Source organism: Rattus norvegicus, chromosome 19, assembly GCF_021556685.1.
Source record: "Rattus norvegicus strain SHRSP/BbbUtx chromosome 19, alternate assembly SHRSP_T2T, whole genome shotgun sequence".
NCBI lineage: Eukaryota > Metazoa > Chordata > Mammalia > Rodentia > Muridae > Rattus > Rattus norvegicus.
Window position 1 is genome coordinate 361355 of NC_141552.1, and position 26625 is coordinate 387979.

Genomic DNA, 26625 nt, shown 5'->3' on the forward strand with positions numbered 1-26625 from the left:
TGTTCCTTCAGTCTCTGTTTTAATCTTTGCCTCTCCCTTCCCTGCCAAGGGTATTCTTTTTCCTCATTTAAAGAAGGAGTGAAGCATTCACATTTTGATCATCCGTCTTGAGTTTCGTTTGTTCTAGGGATCTAGGGTAATTCAAGCATTTGGGCTAATAGCCACTTATCAATGAGTGCATACCATGTATGTCTTTCTGTGATTGGGTTAGTTCACTCAGGATGATATTTTCCAGTTCCAACCATTTGCCTACGAATTTCATAAACTCGTTGTTTTTGATAGCTGAGTAGTATTCCATTGTGTAGATGTACCACATTTTCTGTATCCATTCCTCTGTTGAAGGGCATCTGGGTTCTTTCCATTTTCTGGCTATTATAAATAAGGCTGCGATGAACATAGTGGAGCACGTGTCTCTTTTATATGTTGAGGCATCTTTTGGGTATATGCCCAAGAGAGGTATAGCTGGATCCTCAGGCAGTTCAATGTCCAATTTTCTGAGGAACCTCCAGACTGATTTCCAGAATGGTTTTACCAGTCTGCAATCCCACCAACAATGGAGGAGTGTTCCTCTTTCTCCACAACCTCGCAAGCATCTGCTGTCACCTGAGTTTTTGATCTTAGCCAATCGCACTGGTGTGAGGTGAAATCTCAGGGTTGTTTTGATTTGCATTTCCCTTATGACTAAAGATGTTGAACATTTCTTTAGGTGTTTCTCAGCCATTCGGCATTCCTCAGCTGTGAATTCTTTGTTTAGCTCTGAACCCCATTTTTTAATAGGGTTATTTGTTTCCCTGCGGTCTAACTTCTTGAGTTCTTTGTATATTTTGGATATAAGGCCTCTATCTGTTGTAGGGTTGGTAAAGATCTTTTCCCAATCTGTTGGTTGCCGTTTTGTCCTAACCACAGTGTCCTTTGCCTTACAGAAGCTTTGCAGTTTTATGAGATCCCATTTGTCAATTCTTGATCTTAGAGCATAAGCCATTGGTGTTTTGTTCAGGAAATTTTTTCCAGTGCCCATGTGTTCCAGATGCTTCCCTAGTTTTTCTTCTATTAGTTTGAGTGTGTCTGGTTTGATGTGGAGGTCCTTGATCCACTTCGACTTAAGCTTTGTACAGGGTGATAAGCATGGATCGATCTGCATTCTTCTACATGTTGCCCTCCAGTTGAACCAGCACCATTTGCTGAAAATGCTATCTTTTTTCCATTGGATGGTTTTGGCTCCTTTGTCAAAAATCAAGTGACCATAGGTGTGTGGGTTCATTTCTGGGTCTTCAATTCTATTCCATTGGTCTATCTGTCTGTCTCTGTACCAATACCATGCAGTTTTTATCACTATTGCTCTGTAATACTGCTTGAGTTCAGGGATAGTGATTCCCCCTGAAGTCCTTTTATTGTTGAGGATAGCTTTAGCTATCCTGGGTTTTTTGTTATTCCAGATGAATTTGCAAATTGTTCTGTCTAACTCTTTGAAGAATTGGATTGGTATTTTGATGGGGATTGCATTGAATCTGTAGATTGCTTTTGGTAAAATGGCCATTTTTACTATATTAATCCTGCCAATCCATGAGCATGGGAGATCTTTCCATCTTCTGAGGTCTTCTTCAATTTCTTTCTTCAGTGTCTTGAAGTTCTTATTGTACAGATCTTTTACTTGCTTGGTTAAAGTCACACCGAGGTACTTTATATTATTTGGGTCTATTATGAAGGGTGTCGTTTCCCTAATTTCTTTCTCGGCTTGTTTCTCTTTTGTATAGAGGAAGGCAACTGATTTATTTGAGTTAATTTTATACCCAGCCACTTTGCTGAAGTTGTTTATCAGCTTTAGTAGTTCTCTGGTGGAACTTTTGGGATCACTTAAATATACTATCATATCATCTGCAAATAGTGATATTTTGACCTCTTCTTTTCCGATCTGTATCCCTTTGATCTCCTTTTGTTGTCTGATTGCTCTGGCTAGAACTTCAAGAACTATATTGAATAAGTAGGGAGAGAGTGGGCAGCCTTGTCTAGTCCCTGATTTTAGTGGGATTGCTTCAAGTTTCTCTCCATTTAGTTTAATGTTAGCAACTGGTTTGCTGTATATGGCTTTTACTATGTTTAGGTATGGGCCTTGAATTCCTATTCTTTCCAGGACTTTTATCATGAAGGCGTGTTGAATTTTGTCAAATGCTTTCTCAGCATCTAATGAAATGATCATGTGGTTCTGTTCTTTCAGTTTGTTTATATAATGGATCACGTTGATGGTTTTCCGTATATTAAACCATCCCTGCATGCCTGGGATGAAGCCTACTTGATCATGGTGGATGATTGTTTTGATGTGCTCTTGAATTCGGTTTGCCAGAATTTTATTGAGTATTTTTGCGTCGATATTCATAAGGGAAATTGGTCTGAAGTTCTCTTTCTTTGTTGTGTCTTTGTGTGGTTTAGGTATAAGAGTAATTGTAGATTCGTAGAAGGAATTCGGCAGGGCTCCATCTGTTTCAATTTTGTGGAATAGTTTGGATAATATTGGTATGAGGTCTTCTATGAAGGTTTGATAGAATTCTGCACTAAACCCATCTGGACCTGGGCTCTTTTTGGTTGGGAGACCTTTAATGACTGCTTCTATTTCCTTAGGAGTTATGGGGTTGTTTAACTGGTTTATCTGTTCCTGATTTAACTTTGATACCTGGTATCTGTCTAGGAAATTGTCCATTTCCTGAAGATTTTCAAATTTTGTTGAATATAGGTTTTTATAGTAAGATCTGATGATTTTTTGAATTTCCTCTGAATCTGTAGTTATGTCTCCCTTTTCATTTCTGATTTTGTTAATTTGGACGCACTCTCTGTGTCCTCTCGTTAGTCTGGCTAAGGGTTTATCTATCTTGTTGATTTTCTCAAAGAACCAACTTTTGGTCCTGTTGATTCTTTCTATGGTCCTTTTTGTTTCTACTTGGTTGATTTCAGCTCTGAGTTTGATTATTTCCTGCCTTCTACTCCTCCTGGGTGTATTTGCTTCTTTTTGTTCTAGAGCTTTTAGGTGTGCTGTCAAGCTGCTGACATATGCTCTTTCCTGTTTCTTTCTGCAGGCACTCAGCGCTATGAGTTTTCCTCTTAGCACAGCTTTCATTGTGTCCCATAAGTTTGAGTATGTTGTATCTTCATTTTCATTAAATTCTAAAAAGTTTTTAATTTCTTTCTTTATTTCTTCCTTGACCAGGTTATCATTGAGTAGAGCATTGTTCAATTTCCACGTATATGTGGGCATTCTTCCCTTATTGTTATTGAAGACCAGTTTTAGGCCGTGGTGGTCCGATAGCACGCATGGGATTATTTCTATCTTTCTGTACCTGTTGAGGCCCGTTTTTTGACCAATTATATGGTCAATTTTGGAGAAAGTACCATGAGGAGCTGAGAAGAAGGTATATCCTTTTGCTTTAGGATAGAATGTTCTATAAATATCCGTTAAGTCCATTTGGCTCATGACTTCTCTTAGTCTGTCGACATCACTGTTTAATTTCTGTTTCCATGATCTGTCCATTGATGAGAGTGGGGTGTTGAAATCTCCCACTATTATTGTGTGAGGTGCAATGTGTGTTTTGAGCTTTAGTAAGGTTTCTTTTACGTATGTAGGTGCCCTTGTATTTGGGGCATAGATATTTAGGATTGAGAGTTCATCTTGGTGGATTTTTCCTTTGATGAATATGAAGTGTCCTTCCTTATCTTTTTTGATGACTTTTAGTTGGAAATTGATTTTATTTGATATTAGAATGGCTACTCCAGCTTGCTTCTTCTGACCATTTGCTTGGAAAGTTGTTTTCCAGCCTTTCACTCTGAGGTAGTGTCTGTCTTTGTCTCTGAGGTGTGTTTCCTGTAGGCAGCAGAATGCAGGGTCCTCGTTGCGTATCCAGTTTGTTAATCTATGTCTTTTTATTGGGGAGTTGAGGCCATTGATATTGAGAGATATTAAGGAATAGTGATTATTGTTTCCCTTTATATTCATATTTGGATGTGAGGTTATGTTTGTGTGCTTTCATTCTCTTTGTTTTGTTGCCAAGACGATTAGTTTCTTGCTTCTTCTAGGGTATAGCTTGCCTCCTTATGTTGGGCTTTACCATTTATTATCCTTTGTAGTGCTGGATTTGTAGAAAGATATTGTGTAAATTTGGTTTTGTCATGGAATATCTTGGTTTCTCCATCAATGTTAATTGAGAGTTTTGCTGGATACAGTAACCTGGGCTGGCATTTGTGTTCTCTTAGGGTCTGTATGACATCAGTCCAGGATCTTCTGGCCTTCATAGTTTCTGGCGAGAAGTCTGGTGTGATTCTGATAGGTCTCCCTTTATATGTTACTTGACCTTTTTCCCTTACTGCTTTTAATATTCTTTCTTTATTTTGTGCGTTTGGTGTTTTGACAATTATGTGACGGGAGGTGTTTCTTTTCTGGTCCAATCTATTTGGAGTTCTGTAGGCTTCTTGTATGCCTATGGGTATCTCTTTTTTTAGGTTAGGGAAGTTTTCTTCTATGATTTTGTTGAAGATATTTACTGGTCCTTTGAGCTGGGAGTCTTCACTCTCTTCTATACCTATTATCCTTAGGTTTGATCTTCTCATTGAGTCCTGGATTTCCTGTATGTTTTGGACCAGTAGCTTTTTCCGCTTTACATTATCTTTGACAGTTGAGTCAATGATTTCTATGGAATCTTCTGCTCCTGAGATTCTCTCTTCCATCTCTTGTATTCTGTTGGTGAAGCTTGTATCTACAGCTCCTTGTCTCTTCTTTTGGTTTTCTATATCCAGGGTTGTTTCCATGTGTTCTTTCTTGATTGCTTCTATTTCCATTTTTAATTCCTTCATCTGTTTGATTGTGTTTTCCTGGAATTCTTTCAGGGATTTTTGCCATTCCTCTCTGTAGGCTTCTACTTGTTTATTAATGATTTCCTGTGTTTCCCTAAGTGTGTTCATGTCTTTCTTGAAGTCCTCCAGCATCATGATCAAATATGATTTTGAAACTAGATCTTGCTTTTCTGGTGTGTTTGAATATTCCATGTTTGTTTTGGTGGGAGAATTGGGCTCCGATGATGGCATGCAGTCTTGGTTTCTGTTGCTTGGGTTCCTGCGCTTGCCTCTCGCCATCAGATTATCTCTAGTGTTACTTTGTTCTGCTATTTCTGACAGTGGCTAGACTGACCTATAAGCCTGTGTGTCAGGAGTGCTGTAGACCTGTTTTCCTCTCTTTCAGTCAGTTATGGGGACAGTGTGTTCTGCTTTCAGGCGTGTAGTTTTTCCTCTCTACAGGTCTTCAGCTGTTCCTGTGGGCCTGTGTCTTGAGTTCACCAGGCAGCTTTCTTGCAGCAGAAAATTTGGTCTTACCTGTGGTCCCGAGGCTCAGGTTCGCTCGTGGGGTGCTGCCCAGGGGCTCTCTGCAGCGGCAGCAACCAGGAAGACCTGTGCCGCCCCTTCCGGGAGCTTCAGTGCACCAGGGTTCCAGATGGTCTTTGGCTTTTTCCTCTGGCGTCCGAGATGTGTGTGCAGGGAGCAGTCTCTTCTGGTTTCCCAGGCTTGTCTGCCTCTCTGAAGGTTTAGCTCTCCCTCCCACGGGATTTGGGTGCAGAGAACTGTTTATCCGGTCTGTTTCTTTCAGGTTCCGGCGGTGTCTCAGGCGCAGAAGTCCTGCCGCTCCTGGGCCCTCCCCCACGGGAGCCCAGAGGCCTTATACAGTTTCCTCTTGGGCCAGGGATGTGGGCAGGGGTGAGCAGTGTTGGTGGTCTCTTCCGCTCTGCAGCCTCAGGAGTGCCCACCTGACCAGGCGGTTGGGTCTCTCTCTCACCGGGTCTGGGAGCAGAGAGCTGCTGCGGGCCGGGATCCGCGGGTCCAGTATTAAGTTCTTGCTGCACACATACACATCTGTGAGGTCCCCATTTCTGCTGACATACAAACACTACACCAAATGGCATTAAGAATTTCAGTATCCTTATTATGTTTTAAAAGCTTTACTTTGTTGCCTAATGATTTCTATGCAACCAAATTTACTCATGTACCAGCATACATAGGTAAATTTTACATGAAGATATGAGTTATGCGACCACCTACACTTAGGTCTGAGACTACTCTTTCACTAGTATCCTCTCTGTCAACCATTGCTTGGTCTCTGCTCCAGAGCAACCACTTTCAGATGCTATAATTTGAAAGCTGCATATAATTTGAAAACATCAGAGCCTCATCTGCTTTTTCATGGTCAAAGAATTCTTTGTGACTGGTCCGGTTACTAAATAAAACCTATTTGAGAGTCGACTATGTCATTTGATTAACAGTGTCATTCCATATATGCACACAAAACATTTTAGCCACTCCTTGGTTGATGCACATCTAGCTGACCTGATTTTGACTGCTTTCAATTGAGCTTTTATGAACTTTTAAAAGCATGAGTCTTTGTGATTGGTGCCTTCAATTCCTTAAACTAAACACCTGAAGTCCAATTGCTCAGTCATGGTATAAATATGTTTGACTTTTAAAATGGTCAAACTGTCATCTATAATGACTACACCATCCTGTATCTCTTTTATGAGAGTGCCAGGGTATCCATGTCTTTGCCAACACTTGATTCTATGGACCTTAAATCTAATAATCTAATTATACTGAATGGGCATATAGAAGTATGTCATTGAATGTATTTTCATGGACCAAATCTCTACTTTCTTGTGTGTGTGTGTGTGTGTGTGTGTGTGTGTGTGTGTGTGTGTGTGTGTTTCTGTGTCTGTGTCTGCGTCTCTTTCTGTCTCTGTCACTAGCATCTCTGTCTATCTCTCATTCTTCCCCTACGCATTCCCTCAATCCACAGAAATAACCTGAAAGTCTTCTTCATTTTACACTTTCACTGTGTCCATGGCCACCATAAACATGGGGCCTCCAAGTGATGGTGCAGTGGGTAGCAGAACATATGGAGAGTTTTCCAAGCTTAGCTAAAGAAATGTCTGGGATTAAGAAGCACATGGATGCCCAGCACACACTAGGATCTGGTTTCTCCATCCCAAGCTTGGACAAACTGGGAACTTCCCAGACCTCCTGGTCTAGCAATTCTTTGGTTGGAGAACTTGGTGTAGAGAGAACAGCTACCAAGAAAGGCTAGGACCGCAGACAAGAAAAGAGTGCATTGGAGGGACGAAATTAAACCAAATGGCCCCTGTTGGTTAGAGAAACTGGGGTAAAAAATCTCATGCTGTGTTGTGCCAGAGGAAGAGCCAGAAAGATTCAAGAAAGAAGTTTTGTAGTGCCATACTGCAGGATCTGGATTATTATCTGGTTAATTATTATGGCAATTATAATTTGGAGCCAAGGTCAATTTGCAGTTGTACTAGAGGCTGTCTGACACTGATAGTCACAACACTTCTTCCAGAATGGACTGGATATTGGCCCCTGGTCCTTCATTCATTGATATATTCTGTCGGCTTCTTTGTAATTCTGAAACTTCTATTTTTAGATTTGTCAATCAGCTTTATCATAGATTGAACCCAGTGTTGGAGCTATTAAGGCCCTATTAAATACTGGTCATATTGATAAGAATGAGATTGATCAGGATGTGGTAAGAGAACATTCCTCCAATTATTATTATCTAAGTTCTGCCTTGAGATTGACGTGGTAGAAGGACTCAATACAAATTATACTTTCACCTCCATATATGAATCATAAATGGCCTGGGAGCGTCCACACATCCATTAGCAAAATAAAGGCAAACACAATTATTTGTTAAATGGATGAATGACTGTGAAGTTGATCTTGGCAGGAGCTGACCACTAGAGGAGACAATTCATAACAGTTGAAAGACCAGAGTTGAGGACGCTAAAAGCAACAGAATTTCAGTGTGTTTTCTTGAAATAAATGTAACCTTGTATGGAGAGAGACCATGAACATCCTAAGATGATTGTGGGGACAAGGGACCCTGGAAGCAGGCTCAGTAAACTGAGTCTTCAAAGCCCAAGTGTCTTAAGGATGTCATTCACACTGTGGAGAAAGGCCTGCTGTGCCAGGCTGTGGGAACTCTAGATTACTGAGGGCTGGAGAGAAGGAGGCTGGCTCTCATGTAGAAAAAATGACTCTGTGAAGTAGATATCCACACAGTTTCCTCCATGAACCCCTGTACTCTTTAGTGAATCCTGACAAGTTCTATGGAATTGTGAAACTCCTGTTCATAACCCAGTATTCCAGCTTTATCACAGGTTCTGATTGTTCAGTGAATCCCAGTGTTGGAAACATCAGGATCTAAAACTGTTTGTCAAGTGAATAAATGACTCTGAACTTGTTCTCAGTGGGAGTTTGCCACCACACTAGCCACAGCACAGAGGACAAATGAAACGGAAAAAGGTACTTAAGAAGTGTCACCAGGAAACAAACAGACTATCATCCAAATTAAAAGGTATAGTAGATCTAGAGGAGTTGATAGACACTTGCAGAACATTCCATCTAAATGCTACAAAATGCTACACTCTTCTTGGAAGTCTGTGAGAGTTTTCTGTAAAATAGACTGTGAGTTAGGACTGGAAACCAGTTCTAAGAAACACTGAAAATTGAAGTAATTATACCTATTTGATCACAATAGAATAAAACTTTAATTCCACAGGGATAGAAACTATAGAACACATACAATCCTGTGTAGATTAGACATCATGTATGAATCATTGAAGAAATGAAGAAAGAAATTTAGAAATGTGTACAGTCGTCATATGAAAAGGAAAGACAATAAGCCAAGCCCTAGAAGGCACACTTGGAGCAGTCCAAGCTCTGATGCCAAAACTAAGAGTCATTGCCTGACCCTTCTCCATCTGTGGGCTCCTCAACACACACAACTTAGAGAAACCAGAATCTGTCATTAGAGCTCTCTACTCCATCCTCTGCAACATAAAACCAACTAGAGCTTGTGAATGTGAAGACCATGAAATCTAGACTGTGGGTAAGGACTGCTGGTACCTACAATGGCTTCAGAGGCCATTCTATGCCTTCCCAGGGGACTATAGAGTAAACAAACTCAGTAGATATGACTTCTTCCACCTGCTAAATGCTGGCTCTCATCTGTCTAGTCAGTGCAGCTCTCCTGCTCTGCCCCACCAAGCTGCCTGCCTATACCTCTGTGGGTAAAAATTCCCTCACCGACAAGGCCTAACATATCTTCTTGCTGGGAAACGGTGCAGCAATTGCATAACAGATTCAGGAGACAATAATGCCACTTGAGCAGATTTCTGAATGCTGTAGCCTATGGCCTCCTTCTTCTGCTCCTCTGTGTGCTTGCTAACACTGCAAATGGGGGAGTTGGAGACTGGAGTCAGAGAGTCAGAGGCTAAAAAGGCTGGTGACAAGGGACAGTGGAGAAGTAAATTAGTATAGATGACAGATGACAGTGACAATGCCAAACCCAGGAGTGGCCCCTGTGGCCCACTGAGAGTCAGCGATGACTGAAGACACTCATCATCAGGAGCCTGGTCAGCAAAGGGGCTTTCATGAGCTGAACTTGCAGGTCAAGGGTTCCAGGCAAAAAGTTCACATCAGGACAGATGTGACATTTCCCTCCTCCATGTTGGGTTGTGGCTGTACCTGTGACCTGGAGCTGCTACTGGCCCTTAGATAATAATGAAGCTGACCGTGTTATCATAGTGCCATTGAGTTCTGAGTGTCACCTCCTTGTCTGTAGGAACAACATTTACCCCTCCAGGAGGATCTTGGGCAAATTTCATGGCCCTAAGGTACACAGTTCCTAGACCCATATCCCACTGCTAAAATGAGAATCCACAGGTTATCTTCCCCATACACCTCACTCTGGGCACAGAAACAAGTTGGTTTGGTTTCCATAGTAAAGGGCTCTTTTCAAAAGTATACTCAGGAGGGTTCAGTATCCAGAATGTGTGTACACTCACACACACACACATACACATACACACACACACACACACACACACACACACACACGTACACATCTATACATATAATTCCCTTGGTGTCAATCACTCCAGGTGTCCAGAGTGAACATTGCTGACCTCCCACCAGGATTTCCAATCTAATCCAACCTACAGAGGCCATACTTACTTTACCTGTGACCCTTGCGTGCTGTTTCCCAGGCTCTAGGATCTCACCAAGCCTTTCTAGGTAGGAAGCTCTACCTCACTTACTGAACATCCTCTGCTGGGATGCCTGGGTTCAGAATCAATGAAAACAGTACAAGGCGTAGAGGTGTGTTCCCTCCTCCTTCATCCCTCCCAAGCCTGCATCATCCTCCTAACACTAGTGCTAGGTACCGCTGATACATAGTGCCTGGGATTTCTTAAGAGGGTGGGTATAAGCTGTGTGTGTTGGTACATGCCTGCACTCTGATGAGGCAGAGAAACAGCAGAATCTAGTTTCAAGGCAGCCTGACCTACATAGCAAGAGCTTGGATCAAACTAACCAGGTATGGTAATAAATAAAATAAAATATCCTGAGTATTCTGATTGGTTTTTTTTTTCAAATTGACATAAGCCATAGAAATCAGAAAGAAGGGAATCTCAGCTGAAAAAAAATCTTTATAAAGCCTAGGAGCTGTAGGACATTTTTAAAATTAGTGATTGATGGGGGAAAGCCCAGCACGTGTGGGTGGTGTCATCCCTGGACTGGGGGTCTGCAGTTCTATAATTTCAGGGAATTACAAAGTTGGTCTGGTCTAGCTGCCTTGAGAGGCATGCACAAGTCATGCTTCTTCTGGTTTGAACCTGAAACTCCTAGTACATTTTGTGTGCCTTTCAGTTCCTGAGAATCCGAGGCACTTCCTCAGGCAGTGAGGCATACAGTAGCCTGTGGGTCTCTCTGGGTGCCATAGAGCTCAGTGAAGCATGAGGTATCTGGTTGAATAATTAACATTAGATGTTAGTCTTACATCCCATGTCTAGCTTGCACCTGCCATTACATCATGGGAACCATATTGTATTCTGTTTTGATACATGTATATAAAGGCTCATTACTTGGAATAATATAGCAGGACTCTCTGGACTCACCAGAGGTTATATAAATATACAGGGAAATATTAATTTTATTATAGCTTAGGTTTTTAGCTGGGAAGACTCTCAGATAGCTTAATCTAAATTGACCTGATATTTGTCAGGAAGTCCTATGTGCCAAAGGGAAGGAAGTCATTCTGACATGGAAATGAGTCAAGGATTAGTGAGGGAAAGATGGGCAAAGGGCAGGCCTGGATCCTGGCAGGTAGAGGAGGAAAGAAGGGACCATAGAAGAGTCCTCAGGTCAGGTTAAGCAGGGATGGTGGACAGTAAGTATGAAGCACGAGCTGGGAGCTGCATGCTGTGGTCAGGACCCTCATCCTCCTCCTGTCTGCAGTTGACTTCACTGACGAGGAGCTGCTGTGCAGCAGGAGGGTGTACTGGACAAACATTTCATAACATGTGTGAGCAGATGGCCCTCCCTCAGTCTCCTGGTGGTGGAGAAGTATTCAGAACTCTGCTCTTCTTTGGTGGCCTTGCCACCAGGCATTTGTTCTTGATCACATGGTAGCCTCCTTCCTCTGTGCCAAGATCCATTTAGACAGGGATAACTTCTAGATGCTGGCTCCTGGTCAGTAAACAAAATCTAGTGGGTTTGGGTATTATGGATTTTATAGAGAGAAGCTTACCTCTGAGGGAAAAGAGATGCTGTCTCCATCACATGGCTCTACATGCATTGGATGCTGATCACTCTTTGATTGTCTAATCATCAAATTCATAGCTCTGTGCTCCCATTCCATGACCCCCTTCACTGCCCATATGGGCCCTAACTGGGAGATAAGGCTTGGAGTCATCAGGACTCTGAGTGACATTTTTCTCATCCTGCTGAAAGGAGGTATTTCCAGTAATCTTAGCATCAATGGCCAGCTCCTATAGCCTGTGTTCCACCAGGATAAGTGACATTTGCAGTTGGACATGTATCATACCATGGGTCATCATCTAAAAGTCCACAGACTAAAATTCTGGATGCAGACCCTGTCCTCAAATGATCCAGGAGATCAAATGGGCTGAAGCCAAGCATAGTCTTGCAGAGTGTAAGGACAGTGGGTGCTATCCTCAGTGCAAGTGAGGCCATCCCAGACTGCGTCAACCCTACTCAGAAAGGGTGGCTGCATTATATATGTCTCTATATATTTACACTTCAATAGTCTGTTCACCTAACATTCATGAGGTTACAAAGCCTATATTGTCCCTGTCTTGCTTTGTTCCCTAAGTTAATTCCCCCCAAGAGAATGTATGAATGCCCTCAGTAAAGTCCCACAAGACAATGTATATGTATGAGCCCAAAAGCATGCCAACTTTATGCACACCCTCCCATAAGCCTTAGTTTCTTCATCTCTTCATTATCTCATCTTTCCCCACTTACCTCCAAGTCTCAAGCATTAAAAGTAAGCAGGTGCTTTGAGAAGTGTTGGCCACATTATGTGTATGTATCAGATTTTTATCCTCATCTTTGAGCAAGTCCTGTGTTTTCACATATCTTATAAGTGGCCATTAAAACCTTGATTAGCTGAAAGTCTTTTAATAAGTTGAAGCTGCAGTGATGTTAAATCTTGATTGCCAACTTCATAGTATCTGGAAGCAATTAAGAGAATACCTTCGGTTTGGTCTTGAAGAACATTTCTGGGGAGGATTTGCTGAGGGGAGAGTCCTTGATCTCAGGTAGAACAAGGCAGGGAACATTGAAGAAGCACTGTCACAACAGATAATATTTGTTTAGGTTGCTTTAATTGCTTTGAATTGTTTTAATTATTAAAATTCATGTGGTTATGAGTTTGGTGGTTATAATAAAATTTCTCTGACAGGAAGGTTAAGCTATACTATTAATGATTTCTGGTTGCTGGAGCAAGGACATGCTATTCTGGAGAAGAGAGACTCTGTAACTGTGTCGACAGGAAAAAAGAGAAGGCTCTAGACCCCTTACAGAGTGATATGGATCAGGTATGACAAGAGTAGAAGACAGAGGAGAAGAATGAGAGAAAATCAAACAGGACAAGTAACTTGATCTGCTGATTCCTCGACATGGGAACAGTCCAGTAACTGGCTTAGACATAAAAATGTCTCTAGCCCAAAACTTCAGCTAATGTTAGACAATAAATCTTGTTGGTTATGAAATCCTTAAGATTCTTTGTGCCCTCCTTCATGTAGCATGAATGAAGATTTATTACAACTGTTTACTGATCAAATTAACTCATAAAAGACAGTTGTCTTTCACCTGCTCAAACAAGGAGCAAAATTTCATCCTTATCTGAATTGTGTAATTTGCACAATCTATACAAATATACGAATGGTACTAAAATATTACAAGCTGTATACCCTTGGCAAGATTCATCCTCAGGGATACTGAAATGACCTGCTGTTCCAGCCTCCTGTTTTCTGATGCTGTCCAGAGACTTGCTTCCAGAACAGTTTCAGGAATTGTTGCTGATTTCAAATGGAGTCAGTTTATCTAGCCTTTCAGACAGACCCAGTCAGAACTTCAGTCAAGCCCTGACCCTTCTAAGCACACAGAGACTAAGTGCTAAAACTTTCTTAAGTCTAACCAATTTTTCTAACGTTCTTACCCCTCCTCACTCCTTTAAAGAATTTCTCATTCCCCGTATTCCACAGGAAGAAGCCATGGAGAATTGTCAATCCAATCCCTTGGGTTTGGGTATCTGGTTATGGTTATTTTATAAATTATATATAGCTTGTCATTTATTGGATAATTTGGAAATGTTTATAATTTTTAACAGGGAAGAAATAGATGGAATAGATTACTAAATTTATTCTTGAAGAAAGCATTATGTAGTCATAACCTTACATTAATGGAAATTATTATAATTGAGGCAAAATTGAAATTATAATTTCTTACATTGGTACGGAATTTAAATATTGATACAGGATTTATGTTTTCATTGATATAAATCTGTATTTTGATAAAAATATGAAAATAATATTGTTACTCTTAGATAGGCATTGTGTCTATGCGAATCATTTAAATACATGAGGCTTTGACATAGCCCTTTTAATAGCAACTGTTACAAAATGTTTAGGACCAAGGACCTCCCATACCATTGATGTCAGATAAGGCCATACTCTGCAACATATGTCTCTGGAGCCATGGATACCTCTATGTACACTTTGGTTGCTGGTTTGTATCTGGGAGAGCTGGGTGGTCCAGATAGTTGGTGTTGTTCTTCTTATGGGGTTGCAATCCCTTTCGACTTCTTCAGTCCTTTCCCTAGCTCATCCATTAGGGTCCACAGGCTCAGTCTTATGGTTTATTGTGAGCATCTGCATCTGTACTGGCCAGGAGCTGGCAGAGCCTCTCAGGAACAGTCATACCAGGCTCTTGTCAGCAAGCACTTCTTGGTATCAGCAGTAGTGTCAGGGTTTGGTGTCTGCAGATGGGATGGATTCCTAGGTGGGTAGTCTCTGGATGGCCTTTCCTTCAGTCTCTGTTTCAGTTTTTGTTCCTGTCTTTCCTTTGGACGGGAATATTTCTGGGTTAACAATTTGGAGATGGGTGGGTGCCCCTGTCACTCAACTGTGGGTCGTGCCTATCTACAAGAATTTGTCTCTATGGGTTCTATCTCCCCTTGTTGCGTATTTCGGATAATGTCACCCCCATTGGGTCCTGGGAGCCTCTTGCTTGCCTAGCATCTGGGACTTTCTACTGGTTACCTCAGTTCCCCATACTCCCTGCTACATATTTCTATTCCTTTTCCTGACACTCTGTACTTCTATCCTGCCTCTTCCAATACCTAATCCTGCCCCCCTCCTTTTTCCACTCCCTCCTCTCTCCCTCCCAGGTTCCTTCCTCCCTGTGGTGATTTTGTTCCCCCTTCTATGTAGGATTGAAGCATCCACACTTTGGTCTTCCTTCTTCGTATGGTTTATATCATTTATACGGGTTATATCATGGGTGTTCTGAGCTTTTGGGCTAATATCCAATTATCAGTGAGTACGTATTATCAGTGAGTATGTGTGTTCACTTGTGTCTGGGTTACCTCACTCAAGATGATATTTTCTAGTTCCACCAATTTGCCTAACAATTTCATGAAGTCATTATTTTGATAGCTGAGTAATATTCCATTGTATAAATATACATTTTCTGTATCCATTCTCCTGTTGAGGAACATCTAGGTTCTTTCTAGCATCTGGCTATTACAATTAAGATTATAAATAAGACTGCTATAAATATAGTGGAACATATGTCCTTTTTATATGTTGGAGAACCTTTTGGGTATATGTCTAGGAGTGGTATAGCTGGGTCTTCAGGTAGAACTGTTTCCAGTTTTCTGAGAAACTGCCAGATTGACTTCCAAAGTAGTTTTACAAGCTTGCAGTCCCACCAGCAATGGGGAAGTGTTCTTTCTCCACATCCTCAGGGCCCTGTATTAAAAACATTCTCTTGTACTTTATGCAATCATACAATGGTGATGAATGTTGCTCTGTCTGCCTCTGTATTCTCCTAAGCATTTTCTGTCATTAACAGGTTCTGTCTTCTTTAGATCTCCATGGTCCCAGGCACCCTACATATGACAAACCAGCATCTTCCCAGGGTGCTGGTTTTTGCAAGATTCATGCAATAGCTTGAAGGCCAACCCTAGGACATTACTAAAATGATGATTCTTGCAATGTCAATCTTCCACACCAGGAAGCAGAGACGGGGGGGGGGGGAGAGAGAGAGAGAGAGAGAGAGAGAGAGAGAGAGAGAGAGAGAGAGAAATTAAGATCAGCTGGGCTCATAGAGGGAAGAGCTCTTCTTGCCTGCAGGAGGGCAGATTATGCCTGGTACTTCTACCAGGCCTGAATGCATCATTCAACTCCTGCTGTACACACCACTGTGAGGTTCCAAGGCATTTCAGCTAATGCATTGGACATTGCCAAAGAGATTTATAGACTTTGACTAACTCCGTTGTTGAAAAGCTTAATTATTGAATGTTTGTACATAGCCTGGTTAATTCACAAAGAATACGAACTAGTCAACCAATTTGACTTCAGATATGAGTGTTTCTTTCACTGGAGAAAGGTTCCTTTTATTATTTTATGTCAATTACCCTCTGATCTCTGTTTCTGGCAACCACTTGACTGCTTTCTGATGGAAGAGCTTGGAAATGGTGTATGATTTAGAAATTTCAGGACCCTAGATATTCTATCATGGAAAATAAAAGATTGGTCACTCGTTCTGTTGCTAATAAATTAATTAATAGTCTTGGAGATTTAAGTGCCATCCTTGACAAATGGTGTCAGTCCATATATGAATATGATGTCCATTGTTATTTTTCCTGTTGTTTATGAAGCTCTTATCATCATTTGGAACAATTTTTGCTGTTCTTGTTTATTTGTTGTTGATTTTTGTGATCAGTAATTTTATTTCCTTGTGCTAAATCCCTGAAAGAAGAAATTCTCAATCATAGGACAAGGTTGTAGCTAATTTTTGAATAAAAATAACACACTATCTTTCAAAATGACTACACCATTTTAAATCTCCTCCAGTCATATATGGGAATGCCAGGTGTCCCAAGTCTCTGCCAACACTGAATACTAAATGGGTGTGGAGTGGTGTCTCAATGAAGATATGTCCATGAAATTTGAGCCTCTGCATTTAGACTTCTGTTTCAAAGTCTGTCAATCTGTCTGTCTGATTAGTCTATGTCCTTGACTCCCTCAACAAAAGAGGGCTTGAACTTTCTCCAGTACACATTCTATTTTACCATGTCTCTGGCATCTCTGATGGTAAGTGTCCTCTGCAGAGGAAATGGGGACTTTCCTCTAGCCAAGCTACAAAACACTTGGAGTTAGGAAAAAGCACAAGAAGGTTCAGGAAACAAAGAAATTGACTGCTTGACCTAGAAATTGGAGGGGTTGGAGACCTTTCAGTTCCCTCAGTCCAGAACTTCCTTGGCCCTGAGGATGTGGAAGAAGAACAATACTAAAAGCAGAATATCCTCTAGGAAGGGCCAGGACCACAGATTGGACAAGCATATGTTGGAGGCACAACACTGTATCAGGGAGGCAGGAGAAAGCAGGGCTGTAAAGGAAATCCTGCAGTGCCAGGCTATGGGGTCATATATTATTGAGAATGAAACCATAGAGCCAAAACCAAATCTCAGAAACAAAAAACTACCCAATGTGGGCTCCTATGCCACTTCTTCCAGGAAGTCAGGTGTGGCTAGTTATAAACTCCTGGTTGTATATACCTTCATATACCTTGCTAGGACATTTGATTCTGAAACTCCTATTCTGGACATGTATACCAGAACCCATAGAAGTCAGATTGTGGGGGTGGGGATTGGGGGATGGCAAGGGGCTTAGCTAGTTAGGGAATTTGCTGCCAAGCGTAGCAATCTAAGTTTGGTCCCTGAACCCATATAGTAGATAGATAGAACTGATAGTACATATTGTCTTCTGACCTCTGCGTGTATGTGATGGACTGTGAGTGTTCATATACATACATACATGGACACAATACATATAAGTAAAAGGTAGGAAAGAGTAAAATGTTTGTCAATGGACAAATGACTGTGTAGTTCATCTAAACAGGAGTTGGCGGTGTGGGCATCTACATTGGAGATTGAGGCAGAAGTGTCAGAATTTCAGTATCTTTCAATGAAGTTACCATGACCCAATTGGGGGTGGGGAGAGTTTATATCTACAATCCTAAGGTACCAGGGCCTCTGAGGGTAGACTCAGTACTCTATGAGTTATGTCAGCACAGAAGAGTCTTGAGGATGAAAGGAAGGCACACTCAGAGCTCCTGCCCTTGCTCTTCTCTTTATCTTGGCATCTTGACTATGCACCTGTTGACAGGAGCCCCATGGTTTCTCCTGTTACAACTTTCTGCTCTCTAATCTTCACACTAACGCCCAAATTGGGTTGGTGAGTAAAAGAACCAGAAAACACAATGGCTCAGTATTGAAAGTCAGGGATCCTGGAATTCCAGAAGCACCTCAGATGCCTTGCTGTGTCTGTCCAGGAGGCCAGGGAAGGAGCAGGAACTGCAGGAGTGGATTTTCCCTGCCTGGTGGCTATTGGCTTCCTGTGGCTTCTACCTTATCAGTTCTCCAGCAATGAAAACTTTGCCCCATGCAATCAAATGCCACACCTACATGCCAAAAGCTACAAATTCCTGCCTGGGCCATGGCAATGTGTTCTGTTTCCTGCTGTGAGAATCTCGGCTTGCACCAGCACAGGTTTAGACCTGAGATTCAACCATGTCTTTGGCTAGACTTCCTGATTGGCTGTATGTTGTAGCCTGTGGGTTCCTGCTTCTCCTCCAGCATGTGCACGGTGAGACTGTCTAAATGAACGGAGGGGACCAGGGTCAGAGATGCTCCAGTTCTGCAAAGTCATGGCTGAGCTTCTGGGATGGAAGGCACCAAGGAGGGGAAAGGGACTGGTGAAGAATGACAGAATTACAGGGGACTGTGTGCTTTCTTTTTTTTTTTTTTTTTTTTTTTTTTTGGTTCTTTTTTTCGGAGCTGGGGACCGAACCCAGGGCCTTGCTCTTCCTAGGTAAGCGCTCTACCACTGAGCTAAATCCCCAGCCCCCGACTGTGTGCTTTCTAATGTCCCACCGCGGTACACAGGAGTCAGAGATGTCTGAGGTTAGTACATCCTGAGGAGGCAATAGAGACAGAAGAACAAGCAGGACATGTCCCTCATCTGCATGTAGTTGTGGCTAGAAATCCCACTGTACTTGGATAATGACAATAATTCCTTCACAATACCAAGTGGCTCTGAGCCTGTCCCTTTTTTGGCTAGGGAAGAACCCTGTTAGTTTGGAAGAAAAGTCAGTAGACAAGGTTTCTGTCCCTAGGTAATCCAGAAACCCTCATTTCCACATCCTACTGCTGAACTGGGAGGCCCTGGCTTACCTTCCCCATGTACCATGATGATGATGAGGTAGAAATCCCCAAGTGTATTGACAGCTGATGGCATCTCTCTACTTACAGGCCAGGACTCAGCCAGCCCCATCAGGAACACACACACGGGTCAGGTGAGAGGCAGCTTTGTCCATGTGAAGGACACTAAATCTGGTATCCATACCTTCCTGGGAATTCCCTTTGCCAAGCCTCCTGTAGGACCGCTGCGCTTTGCACCTCCTGAGGACCCTGAGCCATGGAGTGGTGTGAGAGATGCGACCTCACAGCCGGCCATGTAAGTTCTGGGACTCAGAGGACTTAAGGCATGAGTTCGAGGCCACACTGCGATGTTTTCTCCAACTCAGCTCTACAGCAGTTTTCTTCCTGTGCTGAGGGGTGTCTCCCATGCACATTTCTGGTGAATGTGCTAAGGGTTAGAGTAGAACAACTGTTCCAGCCTGCTGGGTCAGAGCCTGGCACCTGTAGGGAGTTTGTTGAAGGTACTGCAGTAAGGAGCAGAGACTGAGTCCATTTTTCACAGTCTCTGTGACCATCCGTTATCCCTGTGCCACTGACTAAGGAACAAGTACTCATGCTTCCAACTGGAGACTATGTGGAACAAGGAAGTACTTATTGATACTTGGAAGTGAACTAAAGAATGTCTCACTACTCTATGGAATGATATTTAGTCCATTCATTCCTATAGTTGCTATGTGGGCACAGTACCCCAATGCCTAAGTGTCTTAGTTACCTTTCTATTTCTGTGATAAAGTATCTTTACATAAGCAAATTAGTAAAGACAAATTTTTTTCAAGGGTCACAATTCCAGCTTATAACCAACCATTGGTGGGAAACCACAGAGGCAGAAGTTTGAGAGAGCTGATTACATGACATCCATAATCAGGAACAGAGTTTAAAGCACACATGCATGCCTAATCTTCAGTGACTCTCTACTCTTATACAATGCAAAAGCCACCTTGCTAGGGAATGATTGGTGCATCCTAAAATGGGCATGTATTTCTATTGCAAAGAACATAATTGAGATAACTTTCCACTGTCATGCGAACCAGCCAACAGGGTCTACACAATCCCTCAGTAAAATTTTTCCCTCAAGTGATTCTACAGTGTGTCCAGTCAACAATCAAAACTAACAACCACACCAGGATTTAAATTATACAAACAGAAGGATTGAATGTTGGAACAGAAAAACTATCATTTTCATAGAGGCTGCCAGAAGTCTTCATATAATAACTCCCAGAATATTATTATATATTAAGAGGCCTCCCTGAAAAATCCGACTCCATTTCCATCTCCACAGAACTGGTAGCATTTACTGTGGTAGAAACTTTAGAGAAGAATCATGTTAGCCAGCCATCATACAAAGCAGTAGCTATAAGTGGCTAGGAGAAAATTCAGACTAGGATATATGTTTGACCACTATGTATCTTGGACACCCTGTCTTCCATTTTCACTAGGTGTTTGCAGACTGCTATGATGAATTTAGAGGGTATGAAGGAGACAGAATTGACCAAGCTTCCTATGTCTGAGGACTGCCTGTATCTCAACATCTATGTACCAGCTCATGCCCATGAGGACTCCAACCTGCCTGTGAGTTATCAGGACATGGTCAGCTGGGGAAGAGTTCATTTCTTTCTCTGGAAAATGGGAAGGGAAGGAATAATTCTGAGGTCCACTGTAGTTTAGAGCCTGATTAAGATTTAGGATTCAAGAAGGTCATACCAGCCCATGGTGAGCTGCCTGAAACTCTGTGTATGCAAATCAGAGTTCTGGCACTCTGAAAGGTAAAGGGGTCTAGGTCTTCAATTAAATCAAGAATTCTTCTATCAACTTAGCAGACTCACTCAGGATAGTGCACGAAAGCTGAATATTGACATTACTGAAATTTCTAGATGCAAGTTACCTGTTCTGCCAATGCGATCTAATGGCCTTTTTGATTGGCAATCAGGAAAGCCACTCAAGAGAACACTCCTTTTTTGTTTTTTGTTTTTGTTGTTGTTGTTTGTTCTACTTTGATGCGTCTGAGAGTAATGATGACTTTAATTTAGATCTAGAGTCATTAATCCATACTGAGATTTCCTGTTGGGGAAGCTAGAACGGAAATATGCTCATAGGCCTAAAGTACCCCATCTGTGGCTCACTTCCTGAGATCCTAAGGAGATCTGTTTGTAGGTCAACTTGCACAGAGCAAAGCAGTTGATAACCTAATGGGCAGTCTAGATGAGCTTGGGCTGTATGTGGGCCTCCTGGTAGGTGAGTTCCTCTCTCCAGGTGATGGTATGGATCCACGGTGGTGGGCTGGTTGGAGGATCAGCTTCCATGAATGATGCATCCACACTGGCAGCTACTGAGGAAATAGTAATTGTATCCATCCAGTATCGTTTGGGTGTCCTTGGCTTCTTCAGGTAAGCCTGGGACAGGGCTGGGTAATGGGGACTAAGTAGTACATGGACAACCATACATTCTTCTTCTTCCTGTTACTTCTCAGCACTGGAGACCAGCATGCCAGAGGCAACTGGGGATACCTGGACCAAATGGCCGCCCTACGCTGGGTCCAGCAAAATATTGCTTATTTTGGGGGAAACCGTGACAGCGTCACTATATTTGGAGTCTCAGCAGGAGGCACAAGTGTGTCTTCCCATGTTGTGTCCCCCATGTCCAAAGGACTCTTTCATAGAGCCATTATGCAGAGTGGAGTGGCCCTGCTGCCTGGCCTCATCTCTGACACTTCTGAGGTGGTCTACAAGGTAAGCGCCCTAAGAACACCAGCTACCTCAGTCTTTGCCTCTGGTACTCTGATGTTCAGTTAACTGGATTTTATGTATGCTGAGTATGTTATATAACAACAAACCAATATCCAGTGGATTCCGTCATTAGCAAAAACACGTACGCATGGTTTCCCAGTTTGTTTCTTATCACTGTGATAAAGACTATTGTCAAAAGCTCCTTGGGGACAAAAAGGTTTATTTCAGCTCATAGCTTTTAATCTATCTTGAAGGGAAGTTTGCAATCAGGCATGTACCTGGGGGCCAGAACTCGATCAGAGGCCAAGGAACAACATGCATATGGCTTGTAACACATGGCTTCCTCAGCTGGCATTCTTAAACAGCCCAGAACACCTGCTCATGGGGGACACTGCCCACAGTGAGGTGGGCTCTTCTGCATTAGTCATTTATCAGGAAAAGGCCCAGACTTGCCATGGACCAGTCTGATAGAGACAATATTCCCAGCTGAAGTTCCTCTTTGCAGCTGATCCTGGCTTGCGTTGAGCTGATAAAAAAAAAAAAAATCTAACAAGAACACACAATTGAGGGAAAGGGTCAACTGGAAAAAGTACTTGCTGTGCAAGCATGAGATCCCAAGTTCAAATCTCCTGAACCCATACAAAGCTGGTGGTTTTAATGTTTGAGAAATGTTTAATGTTCCTATGAAGATACAGGAAACAAAGACTCCCTGGTAGGCCAACTAAGCTGGTATAGAAAAAGTGAACAAGGGATAGGGTGACATGTATGAGATTACTCTCTGACATTCTCAGTCAAAATGTGCTACATAATAATTATTGTCAAAGTAACACACACACACACACACACACACACACACACACACACACACAACAAAGCAACAACAAAGCAATGCACAGGTAGAATGTCCTTTCCCAGCTGTCATTCACCTCTGAGCAACAGAAAATGTCAACAATTCTATTGACTCCTTTCATCCACAGCAAACACTAGGATGTGGTATTTAGGGGTAATGACTTCTACTAGTATCAAAGAAACTGTTCGCTGCTGGGAAGGATGAGCTAACCATTGTCTGTTCCATTTACAGACAGTAGCCAACCTATCTGGATGTGAGGCCTCAGACTCAGAAGCCCTGATACGCTGCCTGCGAGCAAAGAGTAAACAAGAGATCCTGGCTATTAACCAGGTTGGGAGAATTGTGTGTCTTGGAGGACTTGATGACCAGGATGTGGGATTACCATTATTCACTTACTACTCAATTTGCTAACTCATCTCCATGGTTTGGTGTCCTTTCAGTACAGTGTGCAAAGAGAGCATGACAAGCTAATGTGCATTTCTTCTAGAGTGTGCATAGTATCCTGAGATAAGATATGATATAGGGAATTGCTGTGGATATTCATGAGCATTAGAATATTTATATGATTGATCTTCGGTACTGACCGTCAATGCTGTATAGGTCTTCAAGATGATTCCTGGTGTGGTGGATGGAAAGTTCCTACCCAAACATCCTCAGGAGCTGTTGGCCTCTAAGGATTTTCACCCTGTCCCCAGTATCATTGGTGTCAACACAGATGAATGTGGCTGGGGAGTCCCCACGGTGAGACCAGTTCTAAGCCCCTGAGAACATAAACTCACATGGTGGGTGGGACTCAGAGATACTTGGATGTAGTTCCAAACCATCTAAAACCTAAGAATATCTTCTGCCTTCTAGATCCTGGGCCTTTATCATATCATAAACAACATAACCAGAGAGACCCTGCCAGCTGCTCTAAAGATCGCAGCAGCACAGATGGTGAGAGAGACCTTGGCTCCTGTCCTGATAGAGGGTTCCTAGATGCACCCCCCCTCTCTCTCTCTGTGTGTGTGTGTGTGTGTGTGTGTGTGTGTGTGTGTGTGTGTGTGTGTTTCTGAGTGGGATCACTACAAAGCTTCTTACTTTACCCATAGACCCTCTTTCATTCCTGGCCACATTCCTTACTTAGAGGCTGCTGCCTGCCTGTCCTGTCATCATTCTTCCTGATTCTTCCTGGTATAGATGCTGCCTCCTGAGTGTATTGACCTGATAATGGAAGAGTACATGGGGGATACTGAGGATGCAGAGACACTGCAAGCACAGTTCAAAGAGATGCTGGGGGACTTCATATTTGTGATCCCTGCTCTGCAAGTAGCACATTTCCAACGTGAGTACATCTGTGACAAGAGCAAGGACAGGGGGTACTCAGAGCTGTGGGACCCCGGTGAGCTCTGCAGTGTCAAGGCTGGACCCATGCCCTGGTCAGGTCTCAGGTAGCAGACAGCTTTCCCCCCAGTGAATCTTTATGTCTAGTATAAAGGATGGCATCCAATCCAGGTCTAGAGGAGGAAACATGTGAGATACACTCAGTGTCTTGTCAACTCCTCGGCTAGAATACCAGGGCCTCTGCTTAACACAGATTTCCTGTGTCCAGTGCCCCAGTCTGGATCTCACCACTCAACTGGGATTCTAGATAACTTTACAGCAAGGTTTCTTGTCACCAAAGGTGAGGCAGATAAGTGCCATATGAGAGAAATCATACGTCAACATGTGTTCCAGGTTCCCAAGCTCCTGTCTACTTCTATGAGTTCCAGCATCTGCTCAGCTTCATCAAGCAAGTCAGGCCATTCTATCCGAAGGCAGACCATGGTGATGACACTGTCTTTGTCTTTGGCTCCTATTTCTGGGGCATGACCTGTGAGTCTTTCTTGTTTCCTTGGGCTGAATCAGCATCAGATGAGTTCCCAAGGGATTATTGAGCTCTCTGTCCAGTTGGGGAAACTGAGAGTCTGGGAGGGGACAAGGTCAAGTGTTCACAACATCAGAGCTTAAAACACAACCCAAGGGGTTGGGGATTTAGCTCAGTGGTAGAGCGCTCGCCTAGGAAGCGCAAGGCCCTGGGTTCGGTCCCCAGCTCCGACAAAAAGAAAAGAAAAAAAGAAAAACAAAAAAATAAAAAAAAAACAACCCAAGCTCTTCCCCCCAAATATGCTACAGTTTGAATATGATCCTTTCCTTGTCTAGCTTGTGCTAGAAGGAATGAGAGCACACTGCTGTAGAAATGAACCCAAGAAACTTCAAGTACTGCTTTGGATGGAAACTGGATTCTGAGAGGAGAGGGAAGAATGTATAAACCAGGCCTAGGGTTTACTCTCTGGCTGTGGTTGCTATAGGAGAGCATGAGTTGGTAGGACTTGGACTCTTTTTCTTCTTCTGTCTGCAGTTGACCTCACTGAGGAGGAGGAGCTGCTGAAGAGGAGGGTGATGAAGTACTGGGCCAACTTTGCAAGAACTGGGTGAGAATAGACCCCATCTTCAACCTCTTTATGGTCAAGTCTCCATCTCCAGCCCCAGTGTGGGTGTGTTCCATTAGTGTTCATGTGTCCTTAATAACACAAGAGTCTACAACTCAGGCCACACTAAGGCAGATACCTTATAGCTTTCAGTTACTGTTCATCCCACAGAGATCAGGAGGGTGAGTCACACTACTGTAGTACCGTTCTTTAGATTTTCCTCTGAGAAGGAGATACAAAACTAGCCAGCTCCCCTTGCTTCACATGGAGTGGACACTGATGGTGAAACTTGTATCTATATCAGTACACCAGTCCCTCTGTCCCCTGAAGCCCATGGTCTGCTCACCCACTACCCTGACCAAATAAGGGGATCAGGCTTTGTGTCAGAGAGACCTTCACTCCTACCTGCTGGCTGGTATATCCACAGGAACCCCAATGGTGAAGATCTACCCCACTGGCCTGTGTTGGACCATGATGAGCAGTATTTGCAGTTGAACACCCAGCCTGCTGTGGGCCGAGCCCTAAAGGCCAGAAGGCTGCAGTTCTGGACCAAGACTCTGCCCCAGAAGATCCAGGAGCTAAAGGGTTCTCAGAGCAAGCATGCAGAGCTGTAGCATCCTGGGCCAGGAGTGTGAGGTTGAAAGCAAATGGGGTAATTCTGAGGTTACAAACTCCATTATCTACATTTATTCATTCCAATAAGTACATAAGCATTTCTCACCTCAGCATTTACTCTTTCAGACATGTATGAAAAACACTCTGTGTTATCATTCTGGGCAAACATTCATTAGAGTCAATAAAAGCTCTCATAACAATGTGGATGTGTGTGCCCAAAATTACCTCCATTTTCTTTAACCCTTCACTGAGACTAAGCTCCTCTTTCCTTCCTTCCTTCCTCCCTTCCTTTTTCTATTCCTTCCTTCCTTACTTTCTTTCTTCCCCATCTTCACTCTCCTCCAAGTCCCAGACCCTGTTCAAATGAACCAGATGCTTCGAGGACTGTTGACTAAGAGACTGACTGAATCAAATCCTGTGTCCTCTCTTGACAACTTCATGTTTTCTCATATTTATAATTACCAATAGAAAATCTGCTTTCCCTAAGTCTTTTTGCCTTCAGAATTCTGTTCCTAAAACAACATTGACTACAAATAGTATCTGTGTCCTCAGATGTGTGCAGGTGGAGATAGGAGGATTACATAAATCTGGGGCAAGATAACAAGACCCACATCTCTGAAGCAAAACAAAATCTCATAACCTCAGTATCTTACAAACAGTAACAAATATTCAGTCTTGTAGATTGAGAAATTCTGGGTAAAGATACCCATAGATTTCCTGTATGGTGAGAAACAGTTCTCAGGGAAACCATTCTCAAGGGCACTGCTTGTGCCCTCTCCTTGTAGGATGTGTAAACAAGGCCATTATAAGGATAATATTAAGTCCCTGCTGACTTGAAGTAGGGGCAGGGAAGACCTTCCTCTCAGTGAGACTGTGTGTGATTTTTCCATTCTATATGCACAGCACTGATTGGTGTTCCTACTGCCAGCATACCTCTGCTTATTAGCTCTGTATATACACACTAAACCAGGAACAGACAATCAGAATATGCTTTACACATTTAATAATTATTTCATCATTGATAGCTTGGGTGTGGATTGTTTTATAGTGTTAGGGATTGTCTTAGGACTTGTGCATGTTAGGCAATGGTTCCACCCA

The 26625-nt window shown here is 42.7% G+C and overlaps 1 protein-coding gene across 7 annotated transcripts in view; it reads left to right on the plus strand.

Annotated features, from left to right (window-relative positions):
* The window catches only part of Ces2j (carboxylesterase 2J), a 31081-nt gene extending 5352 nt beyond the window's left edge, over nucleotides 1-25729 (plus strand). Inside the window, exons 1-12 of one of the 7 annotated variants that reach the window (XM_087595132.1) lie at nucleotides 18126-18275; nucleotides 18946-19145; nucleotides 20326-20458; nucleotides 21140-21273; nucleotides 21357-21615; nucleotides 22694-22792; nucleotides 23063-23203; nucleotides 23318-23398; nucleotides 23642-23786; nucleotides 24179-24316; nucleotides 24843-24915; nucleotides 25340-25729. In XM_087595132.1, the coding sequence (XP_087451258.1) occupies nucleotides 18267-18275; nucleotides 18946-19145; nucleotides 20326-20458; nucleotides 21140-21273; nucleotides 21357-21615; nucleotides 22694-22792; nucleotides 23063-23203; nucleotides 23318-23398; nucleotides 23642-23786; nucleotides 24179-24316; nucleotides 24843-24915; nucleotides 25340-25526 (1599 nt within the window). In that variant the 5' untranslated portion in view covers nucleotides 18126-18266 and the 3' untranslated portion in view covers nucleotides 25527-25729. 7 annotated transcript variants of the gene reach the window in all.
* The last annotated feature ends 896 nt before the right edge of the window (nucleotides 25730-26625 follow it).